Here is a 14,701-nt window from a genome sequence, read left to right on the forward strand (position 1 = left end):
GTAGGTATTCCATATATTTGTTATTTCCTACTTGGTTTCAGCAGGAACCCGGAAGACTGTGTCCATTTTTTTTTAAACTATCCCTTTAAGAACACATAACATAACATTTAACAGATTTTTGCTTGGAAAAAACATCAAATAACTACCCAATAAACATAAATAAATGTTGATGAATGGAGTAATTATTGCTGTTTTTGAGTAAAGAATTGCAGTCAAGTGACTTGTCTTGGCTTTTTTATGTTCATAACTAATTCTCAGTCATTTTCCTTATTTTTTAACAAAAACCTGTCTTTATTGAGTTTACATGAATATGAAACTGTGAAATCAATGACTCAGCACAGAGCAGAGACTCTGCTCATGTCTAATAAGCAGCAGAATCAGAGAGTGTGTGTGTGTGTGTTTCGTGTGTGTGTGTTTCATGTGTCATCACAGGCTGCATACCTCCGCTCTGCTCTGTCTGTCCTACACAACGACTGGTTTCACCACTTTTTCCTCCCAGTTTGCGGTTTCACACCTTCAGCTGTGACACGTCGCTCACTCTGTGCTTTATATTTAGCTGCGGGCAGTTTTTTTTTTTTACAGAAGCAGGAACCTTTATTCTGTTCTCCTATATGTTTTCTTTTATGATGTTTTATGATTAGTGGAGGTTAAAGTATGCAGAAGTAGTGCTTAATAATGGTTAGTACATGCATTAATAACATTTATATATTACATATATAACACATATATTCTCCTCGTCTGTTCTATAATAAAATAGCGGCTCATTTTTATTTCCTAAATCTCCTGCAGTGTGTCTGAAAACACACACACACACAGCTGCTGGTTGTGTGCGTTTTCCAGCTGAGTGTGTCATGCGGCGTGTGGTTTTCTTCCCCCCAAGAGTTCTCTCTCTGATCTGTACAGGAAACCAGGCTTGAAAAGTGTTTCTACTTCCTGTCGATACAATTTATGACACTTTCGGGGATTTTAAATCAAAATAGTGTTGACTTGTTTTACTATGGTGTTATTTTCTTGTCAATAACATGTGTAGTAATTCATCTAAAATGAATGACATTTTGGCTTGAAAAATTTCGATGAATTGTTCAGCCCAATATACATCATCACTCCTTTCGCCCCGCCTTCAAAATAAGAGCCACTGACTTTAGCGTTTTAACTACTTCCTGTAGAAACAGTGAGCTGTAACACTTAATAAATATGACTTATTGTTATAAAGAAAAATGCATGTTTGTTTCTATAGTTACAGTTTTAGTAGCTGATGTAGTTGTGACGGTCAACTCACACACACATACACACAGACACATACAGATACACACACATGCACACAGATTTAAATGTCAGTCACTTTCCAGGAAAAAGACAGAACGTATTTTGTGTCATCTCGTGTGATGTTATGTGTTAGTGTTTGTTCTCAGAGTTCGGATCAGAAACACAATTGTCTTGGAAATAATCCACGTTAATCTGGTAGAAAGTCAGGACTATTATGGGATGGATGTGTTGTTAGAATCATTACGTGACATCAGCATGTCTTCATCTCTGTGTTTCAGCTCATGCTCGTCCTGACCTGACTCTGCTGCTGTGGGACCACATTTCCCATGGAGCTGTGCACCGACACACACACTGTTCAACCATGGAGCCACCAGTCAGGTACACACACACACACACACACACACACACACACACACACACACACACACACACACTGTTCCACCAGTCAGGTACACACACACACACACAGAATAAACAAACTGTTTTTGTGTGGAGGAACCGGTGATTACTTCTTAAAACTTGATTATCCTACATCACTCCAACCTCCCCCCTTTTGCTTTTTGAGATCAACCTTTGACCCCTGTGCTGCAGTGGCGGCAGTGCTGACCAATCAGGAAGCTTCCTGAGTTGGTTTTTTTTTTAATTGCGGCCTCTGATTGGATCATTTGAACTGTCATGTGATTTGATTAATAACCACAGAGCAGGAAGAGCCCTGATTACACCGAGCCTGCAGGGTGTGTTGTGTGTGTCTGTGTGTGTGTCTGTGTGTGTGTGGTAATGCCTTGCAACGAAAAAGAAAGTGTGTGTAATTGTGTGTTATAGGTGCAGTGTTTGAGGAGAAACGTCTGGAGTGTGTGTGTGTGCGCGTGCGTGTGTGTGTTTGTATGCGTTACCTCTTTAGAACCGCTTTCTGTCATAAACATTGACCTTGTCAGGACCAGTCGTCCTTATGGAGACCAAAACCTGGTCCTAATGAGGCCGAACCTCATTTTTGAGGAAGTTTAGAACTAAGATTTGAATCGTGGTTTTGGTTAAATTTAGTGTTGGTCATTAACTGGTTATGGTTAAAGTTAGTGTTGGACATTAATTGGTTAAGGTTAGTGAAATTGCAGTTTTGAGAATCACAAACGCTGACGTTACAAAACACTCTGTCAGAGAACTGTGTTGAGATGCATTAGTTTATTCATTTTTAAATGTATTTTTTTACCACTTTTTATTCACCTGGAACCAGTGTGACGTGAAGTGAGACGTATGCAAGCAGTATACAACTATGATGTCATCATTGTTGCATTCACTGATGCGTATCTTTGTCGTCTTCTTCATGTGAGTGAAGACGTTTCTTGAAAAAAATCACATCAATGTTCTTTTATGAAGCAAATTACTCTACCTCACATAAAAACACCATGTACCATAAAACATTCAAATAAGAATCAATAAAATGAGAAAATGTAGAGGGGAAGTGAGTCACTGTGCTTATGAGTATTAAAAATCTGTCTCAATAGAGACAGATTTTAAAAGTTTCAAGTTTACTTTTAAAAACAACTAAAGTTGTGTTTAACTTTTGGGTGGCGATTATTTTTTGTGTGTTTCAAGTTCCACTGTGTGACTGTATGACTGTGTGTATGAACGTATGGATGTATGAACGTATGGATGTTGAAAAGAGGCAGATTTCGGTGCCTTTGTTTCAAACAGAGTCAAACAGTCTGCAGCACAAAATCACTCCCATATGTTCCTCAGCTCTGTGACATCCAGCCCCGCCCCCATCACCACGACGACCAGCACGCTTCACTCACTGCAGCAGCAGCAGCTCGGTTCAGATTGCATCGGCCCGGGTCCACTTACTCACATTTGTAGTTTATACACAACGTTTTCATAAAATCTAAACGATAGAAGCTGAAATAGAAGCCGCTGCAGTTTTTTTATGAGCTTTAAAGTAAAAACGTTGAAAAATCAACATTATTTCACTCAAAATGTATCGTTCAAAGGTGGTTTTTGCTTCATAAAACGTCAGAAAAAACTGCTGTGAGTGAATATTTACAGCAGGTCAGTGAACGCATCATCATCAGCTCTAAACTCTGTTTATTATAAACTCATAATCCTGGGACTCTTTGACTCACTGATGCACCGCTCTTTCTTCTCCTCCTATGTTTTCACTTCTCTGTAGAAACTATATTTTAAAAACCAAACTGTGTCTAATTTTAAGCCTGATTAATGTGATTGTTTTGTTCATAACACACGTAAATATCCTTCGTTTAAAGAAATAAAGCAGGTTTTATCTGAAATGAAAGGTAATAAGTGTATTTTAAGATCTTGTGATACAGATCATAAACAGTAGATTGTATTTTAATTTACAGTGCACATATATATACATACTGTATATATATGTGTATATCTGGCAGCATTAGTATCAGGTACCTGGTTGAACTGGGAGCCGTGCAGTGTCACATCCACTCATGACTGATTTATGATCATAATGCTGCTTTTTTTTATGGTCCTGAGTGTATTTGCTTTTTTACGAGTCCGCCGCGAGACAAAGGCGTTACTGTGTGTGCCAGTGATGTATGGACCTGTTACCATGGCGATTTAGAGTGACTTTAAAACACCTCAGGGCTCTGAAACTGTGTCATGCTGCTTTATTATACTTTTTTATGACGCTGTGAGCAGACGCCTCGTCTGTTTGAGCTCCGTCAATCACGGCTCATTCTCCTCAATCAACTCCAACCCCATTCCATTTGATATTGATTAGTTTAGAGCAGGTCTGTTATGAACAACTGTTATGATATTGCAAATAATAATGATATTTCAAAGTAAAAGTTTTTTGTATGGAAACATAACTTCATGAAAAACGTAAACTATTCGTTTTTTCTGTCTTTCTAGATGTTTTTCTGTAAACATGGCAGCGTTGTTTCAGAAAATTCCTTAACTACTCGGCCAAAGCCAACTAACCCAACAACGTAACTAACCAGCCAAACCAACCTACCAAACCACATAACTAACCAACCAAACCAACTAACTAACCAGCCAAACCAACTAACCAAACCAAACAAATGTCCAACATTATTTTTGCTGCATCCACACAGAACTCTATAAATGCTGCTCAATAAAAGTCAGAAAATGTCCATCAGTGTTTTGATAACCTGGAAATCTTAATTTGTTATTTGGTGCAAAAAACTCCAGGAAATATTCACATTTAAGAATCTGAAGTTGCCTGTTCTGTAGTAGATGGAAGTAAAACATTGTCAGGGTTGTTGGTTGAATACCTGGAATGTTTGTATCTTCAGATTTTCTTCATTGTTTCACTGACTACAAATAAAAACGTGGGGATTAACTGATGAAGAGGAGATTAAGAGGAGTTAAACCAGGTAGATAATGGAGGGAGTAAGAGGTTTTTTTTCTTATGCTAATCTGTCACTGGGGACGAGGAGCAGAGCAGCCTAGCAAACAATGGCAGTGGAGCCAGGAAGTCTGGCCTGGAGTCTCCCTGAGAGGCTGCTGCTGCTAATGCTGCTAATGCTGCTAATGCTGTGTGAGAGGACGGCCCCTGGAGGGACACAGGACCCGGGCCAAGGTGGACGCAGAGACGGGAAGAAGAGAGAGAGATGGAGAGAGAGAGCTGCGTTTCATTCAAGTCAAAGGTCGGAACTCGGAGCGACGTCACCTCATTCCAGACGGATCCAATTCAATCCAGCTTTATTAGTAAAGCAGTGCTGTACACAATAATAAATAAAAGACATAAAACAAGGGTAAAATGAACAGTCACACAACAAAAACAAATACAATTAATGAAAAGAGGAATATCTTGAGTACAGACGTGGCAATTTACAATATTATCGCTTGTTAATCGTGGTGAATAATTCATCTGCGATGATTCTGACCAGCATAGGTGCAGACAGAAGGCTAAAAACATATTTTTATAGTCAATAATATCGTAAGTTGTTTTTTTTTCACAAGTGGCAGCCATTATGTCAGAGCTGGGTCTGTGATGGAGCTCTGACTTTCCGACGTTTTTGGTAATAACTCAGGATCTGAACAAAAAACAAAGTTCCAAGTTGAACCAATTCAGAGAAATATATTTAAGTTATTTTATCATTGTTTATTATTGATGTTGTGGCTTTTTTTCATCCACCACAACAGAGCGTGAACTGACCGCGGCCACACGCTAAAGTGACCTCTGTGTTTCCTTCAAACATACTGGAATCAACACGAACCAGAAGAATCTGAATCATAGCTGGAATCGATCACAATTCAAATGATGCACCACCCAAATATCAATCAAACAAATGATTTCATTGTTTTTACAGAACATAAATCTTCTGCACCAATTAACAGTTAATTATTAACCAATATTAAATTAGTTTACCGCTCTGTACAAGAAATAAATGGTTAAATCTGAATAGTTGTGGTTTGTGGACAAGATTTGAAAAACTCTGATCAACATTTTCTGGACCAAACAACTCGATTCATTCTGACTGTTGTTCATTTTCCCGTTTTTCACTTTGCCGTCGGTGTGAGAGAGTAAAAAGCTGTTGATGTTGGTGGCGTTGTTGGCACTGTTGTTGATGTTGTTGTCGGCGTTGTTGACGTTGTCGAGTGTGCTGCTGGACAGTGACTCGTCCACAGTCCTCGTCTCAGCATTAATATTCTCCACCAGCACTGATCTCAGTCTCTCCCTTGTTACTGCATTTATTTGTGGAGCTCAGGATCTGTGTGGTTTATTTAGTCTGCAGCAGGAAGAGGAGACGCATTAAGGCTCCATTATTGATGTTTGACCTGTGATGCTGCAGTCAGTCTGTCTGTCCAGATGGAGGAGGAGGTTTTTTTTTGGGATGGATTGTTAAAAACTGTACCTTCTCAACCACACACATTTACTGTAATATCATCCCATTGTAAAAACACACTCTTTATTTTAGAGTCCGATTTAAATGATAAAAAAGAATTCCTTAAGATTCCGAAAGATTGTAACATTTAACATGGGAATCAAAAATGTGTTATTAAAATCAAAATAATCTGCTTTTATTTGATGAAAATAAAAAAGCAAGCAACCAACCTACTAACCAACCAACCAGCTAAACTAACTAACCAACCAATTCAACCAACTTTTCAAATCAAATAACCAATTGGCTAAGACAACTAACTGACCAGCCAAACCAATTAACCTTTCAAGCCAACTAATCAACCAACCTTGCAAATCATCTAACCAAACAACAAACTTTCAATCAACCACAACTAACCAAACCAACAAAACAAACATCCAAACTTCTTTCTAATAATTGCTGTGGTTGATTATGTTGTTGTTAGTCTTTGTTGTTAGTTTGTTTAGTTCTGGTAAAGTTAATAATAGTTGACCGCATGGTTAAAGAATATCTGTTAAACTTCAACCTGTAACTGTTTAACTTCTGTTTAACCCGCCTCTTGTCTGACCCCGCCTCTCATGTGACCCCGCCTCTCGCCCCAAGGTCGGCTGAGATTGGCACAGCACCCCACATGACCCTCACAAAAACAAACAAATCTGTGATGAAGATGATGATCACATGATGGTCTCAGTTTCTGCTGCCAGTCTGAATCCACTGCTTTGGTTTCAATCCCAACACATTTCCCAACATCCCCAGGGAGGTGTGACCTCAAATTCCTTCCCCTCCTGGGGGGAGGCGGGGAGTAAGGGGGGAGGAGGTGGAGACTGTCCTGCTATGGATCAGCGGTTCTCTATAAGGGCTGTTTATTCTGTACAGGTGAACAAAAACCTCCTTTCATTCCCGTCACGCCCAACGTTCCTCTGATGTCACGACGTCCGGCTGAATTAACCACAGCAGCTACGCTACATTAACCGCCGTTAGCTGAGGACGAGGCGAGACAGAATGACACAGGTGGACACCAGAGAGGACGACCCAATTCTCACTGGTTTTGAGAGCAGCACTGAGGCTTTTTAATTCACGTCAACTGTTGATACCATAGTCTGACTAAGACTATGTAATCAGACCACGTACAGAGTCTGATGTGAGGGCGTGTACGTGTGACTCTACCTCCTTGGGTGGCGCTGTTTTGCGCTATAACATCATACAGATAAACTGTTTCAGGCCAAAGCATAGTTGTGTCTTAAATGCTGATTTTAAAAGTAGTGACTTTATGTGGTAAAGTTTCCGGTGTCTTAAATGCTGCAGTGAAGGAGGTGAACGTCTCTGTCACGTCTGCAGACGGAAGAAGAAGAAGTAGTCTGTTGGGAGGAGGAGGAGGGGGAGGAGCTCTTTTTATTATTTAAAAAATGATTCTTCTGTTTTATTTTTTTGAAGTCATGTCGGCTGCAGTTTGTTTCCAGATGCTGAAACTGTGTGTGTGTGTGTGTGTGTGTGTGTGTGTGTGAGAAGGAGGGAGGAGGTATGTTTCCTGTCTAACAACAGCCCTTCCTGAGCCTGCCTCGTCTTGCCCTCCCTCCCTCTGAATGTCTTGAATGTGCCTTTGTGTGAATGTGTGTGTGAGTGTGTGTTATCTCTCCTGTTGTTGTTGTCGGGGTCTAAACGGAGCAAAGAGCCAGAGAAAATAAACACAGTTAAAAGTTTTGTTGTGGCAGTGAGGTGAAGATTCTTCCACTTATACTGTGAACGACACAGTGACGCCGTGTGTGTCTGTGTGTCTGTGTGTCTGTGTGTGTGTGTGTGTGTCTCTGTGTGTGTCTGTGTGCTTCAGAAACGTGCACACCTTAATCCAGCATGTATTTCCTCCTTTGATCTTTGAAGTTGACCTCTGTTCTAAAGCTGGTGAAAGTAACGAGATTCATTCAAGAAACCTCGTTAATTTCCTCACTGACGTCCACTCTCTGAATACTTGCTGCTGCTGCCACCTTGTGGTAGTAGATGTATTACACATGAGGTTGCTATTGGACCAAAAATGTTTTCTTCCTCCTCCTTCTTTTTCTTCCGATTTCTTCCTTGAAATGTTACTTTTTATTAGAGCAGTCATTGATAAAAAAAAAAATTTTTTTATACAGTTTTATACATTTTTTATTATATTCTGAATATTCACAGAGAAAATTATTAGAAAGGTATAAAACGTTCACATTCATTCACCCTCTCATCCAAAACCGCCCAAAGTTGCATGAACTTGTCTTTTTAACTTTAGTCTTCATCTATTTTTGTCTTTTTTCTTTCAGGGTTTTGGACTCAGAGAGCCAGTGAGACAGAGGAGGACCAGAACCAGAACCAGATATTTTGATATATCACCGTCCACAGCCGTCGCCTTCCCTATCTCCTTCTCCTCCTGCACGTCCTCCTCAGCTCCTGCTGTGGATCACAGACTGTCCTCAGGACGTCTTCTCTCAGTCCAGCTCCTCTGTGAAGTTACCTGATCACAGTTCACGTCCTTGGTTCCAGATCCAGATCCGGTCTCAGTCCAGTCCTGCTACAGGATGGCAGGTCTCTCATTCTGTTTGGCCGTGACGATGTCCGCCGCTCTGCTGCTGACCCTCAGAACTGACGGTAGGACATTTTAAATCTGTCTGTGTGTCTCACTGCTGACAGGAAACAGACAGGTCCTCCTCCTGTCTCTGTTTCCTGTCACATTTTTAAACGCATGTTCTTTATTTATTTATTCCAAAACAGAAGAAACATGTTTCCAGATCCAGACTCCACTGAAACTCTGACAATATATTTGTCCTTCTTCCTCTGACTTCTTCTGCTTCCTTTCCTCCTCTAAATTAGTAAATGAAAGGAAATGCTGCATGTGAAACATAAACCACTTTAATCGTGCCGTCTTATTTCACAAACCTTATCTTATCTTCAGAATAAGATGAGACAGACTTTATTGATCCCTGAAGGGAAACTCAGTTGTCCAGCAGCTCGACAAAGAACAGCTGAACAACGACATGAAAGACGATGCAATCAGAAAATAAAAGCATAAAAATCTGAAGTCTCCTCCTGCTTGACTCAGCACTTTTGACTGCAGAGTTAATCATTGACTCATCACCTTTTATGGACCAAGAAGAAATCAACAGATTAGATTAAATTAGACTTTACCCATCTCTCACTGTCAGAGACCAAACTAGAATAAACATTAAAAATGGAACCAGAATATTGAATTAATATGCGACATCATTTTATAAATGTAAAAAATACACATTTACACTCATGAAGTACTGTTCACCTTTGACTGATGATGAAAATAATGGTTAGTTGCAGCTCTGCATACAGTCTGTTATCAGTCAATAAAAATCTAAATATAAGAGATAAAATGCTAAAGAAAATAATATAAAATACACAAACATTTTCTTTTGCATGAAAGAGATGAGATTTAGTGGGAAAAACCATGAAATAATGATGATAATAATAATAATAATTTCCTCCACCCTCGGCTCATCATCCTCTTTCTCTGCAGCAGGAAACTGTTGAAGTGATTGTTGCTGCTCTCACTTCCTCCTTGCACATGAAGCACTTCCTGTATGGCAGTGTATGAGCTGTCGGCGGCGCTAAACGCTCCAAACAGCCATTGTTCATTCTGTCCATCCGGAAACATCCGTCAGTCCCTGTGGACGCATAACTAACACACACACACACACACACACACACGCACACACAGCTACTGTGCTGCTCACGGGTAAAAACATGTTCATCAGGCTGATAATTGTCTGTTTTTAATCAAAAATGACTCATATTTGTTCTTAGAAACTTGACAGATGTTGCCAAGTCACTAAAACTTTAATTTTTTTTTGTTTTATGTATTTATTATTTAGTTTATACGACGTAAACGTCTCTACAATGTAAAAAAAAATTAAACTGATTAACTCGCCCATATTCTCCCGACTTCTTCTCCAGACTTCTTCTCCAGACTTCTGTCTTCTTCTCCAGACTTCTTCCTTCTTCTCCAGACTTCTTCCTTCGCCAGACTTCTTCCTTCTTCTCTAGACTTCTTCCTTCTTCTCCAGACTTCTTCCTTCGCCAGACTTCTTCCTTCTTCTCTAGACTTCTTCCTTCTTCTCCAGACTTCTTCCTTCGCCAGACTTCTTCCTTCTTCTCCAGACTTCTTCCTTCGCCAGACTTCTTCCTTCTTCTCCAGACTTCTTCCTTCTTCTCCAGACTTCTTTCTTCCTTCTTCTCCCGACTTCTTTCTTCTCTAGACTACTTCCTTCTTCAGACTTCTTCCTTCTCCCGTCTTCTTCCTTCCAAAATGACAAACTTATATTTCTAATGTTACAGAAAAAAACATGTTATGAACTGTTGTAATGTTAAAAAAGCATTTTTTTTAGCAAGTAAATTAGCATTTTAAAGTGAAAGACAAGAATCTTAAAGAGAGGTAAACAAATGAATCTGTCCATATTTGACAGTATTTAATAATCACTGTTACAAATGAGTCATTTTTGTTCCCAGAACGTTGTTGATAATTGATTATTGTGTGTGTGTGTGTGTGTGAGGTGAAACCTGTTAGTGAAGTTAAAGTCACTTCAGTCAGAGTCGTGGTGTTTACACAGCGTGTGTTTGATTAACCATGCGTGCTGCTCCAGACGGGTGGGGCTGAACACCTCGAGGCGGCTCAGAGGAAAATTTTGACTTTCAGACACTTGATGTTGTTGGATTCTGCTCTCCTTCTCATACACACACAAAAGGTCGTAAACGAGCGCTCCCCCAGTCCACTTTTAGCAGCAGCTCAACCACATTCCTCTCACACAGTGGAATGAAACAAAATGAACGGTCATTTGCTGCTGCTGCTGCTGCTGCTGTTTCTGTTGCTGCTGCTAAAACTGCTGCTGCTGCACGACAAAGATCATTTAAAATAACTTCACTTACACTTCACTGCATTAAGACTTGACTTTACTGGCACAAAACAAATTTAACATTTTACATTTTAAACAGAGGCAAATGTGTAGAATATGATGGTTTGTTTGATATACATGAACAGTATGTGTGTGTGTGTGTGTATGTATATATATATATGTATGTATATGTGTGTGTATGTATATATATATATATATATATATATATATATACAGTATATATATATTTGTGTGTATATATATGTATATATATATATATATATATATATGTATATGTGTGTATCAGGGGTCGCGTTAACCGAATATTTTCCGTCATTGACCGTTTTTTTAAAACGGTGACGGAAAAATCTGAGAGCCATCCGTCATTTTGACAGATTGCAATTCACACCCCTAAAAACTAGATAGCTGCAGATGCAGATGAAGGACAAACTCAGCCCTTGGCCTCAGCGGCAGTAAGGAGGTGAGGCGAGTTCAGTGGGAGCGGGAGTTCTCCTGGCTGAGGAGGGCGGATAGAAAAATGTTGTGCGACAAAATAAAGATTCCCATCGGAGAATCTGAGCATAATTTCTGACCTGGACACCGTACTCAATGCATCTCGCTATCCTTGTAGTGCTGACAGCGTGTTAAAGAGCTATGGACAGGAGGCTTTGGAGCGCGTCTGTGACCGGTGCAGCTGATCCACTGGTGCAGAAGGAGCGCATGTTGCGGGATTTCCTACCACGCGCAACTACGCGCAAGCAGGCACACGATTTAAGTCCATGTGGACTGTGCGTTTAGGCCACAGGTGAACTGTTCATATTCCACTGCAATATGAACAATGCAATTGCATATGTCATTATTATCATTTAAAGTGACCGGTAAAAATTGATTATGACGGGATTTTTATGACCCTGTCAGTCAAAATGACAGACAACAAAAAGGCTAGCGCAACCTCTGGTGTGTGTATATATATATGTGTGTGTGTGTGTGTGTGTGTGTGTATATATAGATGTGTGTGTATATATATATATGTGTGTGTGTGTGTATATATATATGTGTATGTGTGTGTATATATATATACATATGTGTGTATATATATATATATATATATATATATATATATACGCGTGTGTATATACTGTGTATGTAAGTATACAGTATGTACATATTGTAGTGCAGTACAGTACCTGTTCTACATGTTTTTATGGTGACATAAGCAACTTTTTTCAGTGATAAATCAAAGTGGCGACTGCTTTCGCTGCTGCTGTTTGTCACATGACATCGTTTGAACAGTTGGACGTATTTTGTGTTTCTACAGAAGCAGAATCTGTTTTTCTGAATGATCATTTTTCTGAAGAAAAAGAGCAGAATAATTAAGTTAAATGAAAAATTGCCGCATTAAATCAGAATAACCAAGCAGAAAAAATTATTTAAATTATTTAATTAATTCAGAAATGCAGAGCCAAGAAAATTAAAACAAATACAATTCTCATTCATTTTGGTAAAAGAAGAAGAAATTCACTGTCAGTAAGTCACATGACACAGTTTGAAGTTTTTAAAGTGAACCATTGTTGGACAGTTTTTATGTCAAATGACCAAAAATGTATTATTCTACTCCTAAAATCAAAAAGGCTTAAAAACCTTGTGTTGGTGCCCCCAGTGGACGTGTGTGAACCTGCGTACTGTAGCAGTGAGCCTTTTTTTTTCATCGTCTTGATGAGTCAGCGTGTTTGCAGACGATGAGTCATGGTTGGCTCAGCTGGACGTTGTAAACGTTCCTGTTGAGCGACACTTCGTCTCCTGACCACAGAGACTGTCCTCAGTGTCCACTCCGGTCCTGGTCATGGTCCCTGTCCCGGTCCTGGTCCTGGTCCCGGTCTTGGTCTTGGTCTTGGTCCCGGTCCCTGCTGCCACATTCAGATGAGACGTTCTGACGCCGGCCCTGGACAAACATCAGTCGCAGCACGTCGTGCATGTAGAAGAGAAGCAGCGTCCTGTCACTTTAAGAGCGTCTGATTACCCAGCATGCTCTCTGCCAGACCTCAGTCTCCACTCTGACTGCTGGCACAATTAAGGCCACATGTGGATGGAACACACAGAGACAGCATCCATGTCCACTCCTCCTCCTCCTCCTCTGTCCTGTCAGTCACAACGCCACAGCCAATCACAGCCGCCCTGAGCGGAGAGGGGTGGGCGGGGCCATGGGAAAGTCTCGGTGAGGTTTCTCAGCCGTAGACAGAGATGATATCATCGCTTGGTGTAAAAATGTGCAGCTGCTTCACAACTGGAAACCTCAGACTGGAGTGAAATGTGCTCCGGTTACAAAACGTTAAAACTCAAAGAGTTTTTATCATTTATGAGCAGAAAAACACAGAATTCTCCTGTTTACAGTCGTCGTCTTCATCCTCCAAGGTTGTAAAATTAAGATCATTTGGATTAAAACATTGTCGTTGATGTCCCAAATGGATAGTTTGAGTGTGTTTGTTTGGGAAAACTGAAGTTTGTAAAAGCACTCACTCTCCCACACCACAGTCCAGAGAGAAAATCAGTGATTTTAGCTGGTGGGGACAAAGCAGCTGCTGTTCTACTGCTGCCTCGTGTGGTCACTTTGTGTCACTGAGGTAAATCTGAACCTGAAATCTGAAGTTTTTCAAACACTGAAGTGACAAAGCAGTGGATCAACAACTGCTGTGTGCGTGATGTTAAAATCACCTGTTTTCTCTATGGGCTCTTGGTGTGGAGTGGTTTTTATATTGATATGAAATGATGTATAAAAAAAAGACACAGTTCAGTTGCTCTGCTAAGAATCGGAGGAGGAGGGGCAGAGACAGACAGACTGTTGCCGTGGCAACCAGGTAGCTCCAAAGTACAGGTGTGAGTGAGTGTCTGTGAGTCAAGTCCAGACACGACTGTTTTCACTCTGAGCTGAAGGAGCTACAGTAGAAGTGAGAAGGCTGAAGATAGGAGGGAGTTGGAGGAGAGAGAGAAACGAGGGATTAAAGGAGGAGTGCAGATAAAGAGTATGATATCATAAAGGGATTATCAGAGCTGCAGGATTAGACGTGGATTAAAACGTCTCGACTCTTTATCTTCATCTCATAAAAAGATAAATGAAATATTTTCACCCTTCCCCCCTTAAATAAAATAGAGAGAGATGAAAACTTCACATCAGGATTATCTCCACCAGACACCATAACTGTCATTTATGAAGAGATTATTAATCCCTCACTACATGAATCAAACTATTATGACACTGTTTGAGCGTTTAGGGAAAAAAAACTAAAAGTAAAAATACAGTTTCTTCCTGTCAAGTGAGAAAAAAGTCCAACCTTCAAAATAATAATATTTATGATATTTCACATCATTTAAAAAATAAAAGTGTTTGTTTTGGTGTGGAAAGATGAATAGTTTGCAATATAAATAAAAAAACATCCAGAAAAAACATTATTGCTTGATATTCAGTGGTGGGCCACATGTGGTGGGCCACAAACTCCTCTGCTTTTGAACCTCTGCTTTAAAAGCCAGAAATTTTTTTACACAATTTAGATTTTCATTCATTTGTAGATTCTGACTTTTCACTCATGAGCTTTTCATTTTTTAAAATATGTAAAAGCTAAGATTACCGTGGCAATGTTAACACATCGAGTCCCTGGTGTTATTGTCCTGATGTGATACTTCAGTTCTGTGAGCTCTGCTGCC

The 14,701-nt window shown here is 39.9% G+C and overlaps 1 protein-coding gene across 2 annotated transcripts in view; it reads left to right on the forward strand.

Moving 5' to 3' along the window:
• Positions 1–14,701, forward strand: part of LOC131474491 (bone morphogenetic protein receptor type-1A-like) — a 36,188-nt gene that overhangs the window by 8,968 nt on the left and 12,519 nt on the right. For both annotated transcript variants that reach the window (XM_058652383.1, XM_058652384.1), the window contains exons 2-3: positions 1,545–1,644; positions 8,411–8,735. In XM_058652383.1, coding sequence (XP_058508366.1) covers positions 8,666–8,735 — 70 coding nt within the window. In that variant the 5' untranslated portion in view covers positions 1,545–1,644; positions 8,411–8,665. The remainder of the gene's footprint in view (positions 1–1,544; positions 1,645–8,410; positions 8,736–14,701) is intronic.

Source organism: Solea solea, chromosome 15 (genome assembly GCF_958295425.1).
Source record: "Solea solea chromosome 15, fSolSol10.1, whole genome shotgun sequence".
Lineage (NCBI taxonomy): Eukaryota > Metazoa > Chordata > Actinopteri > Pleuronectiformes > Soleidae > Solea > Solea solea.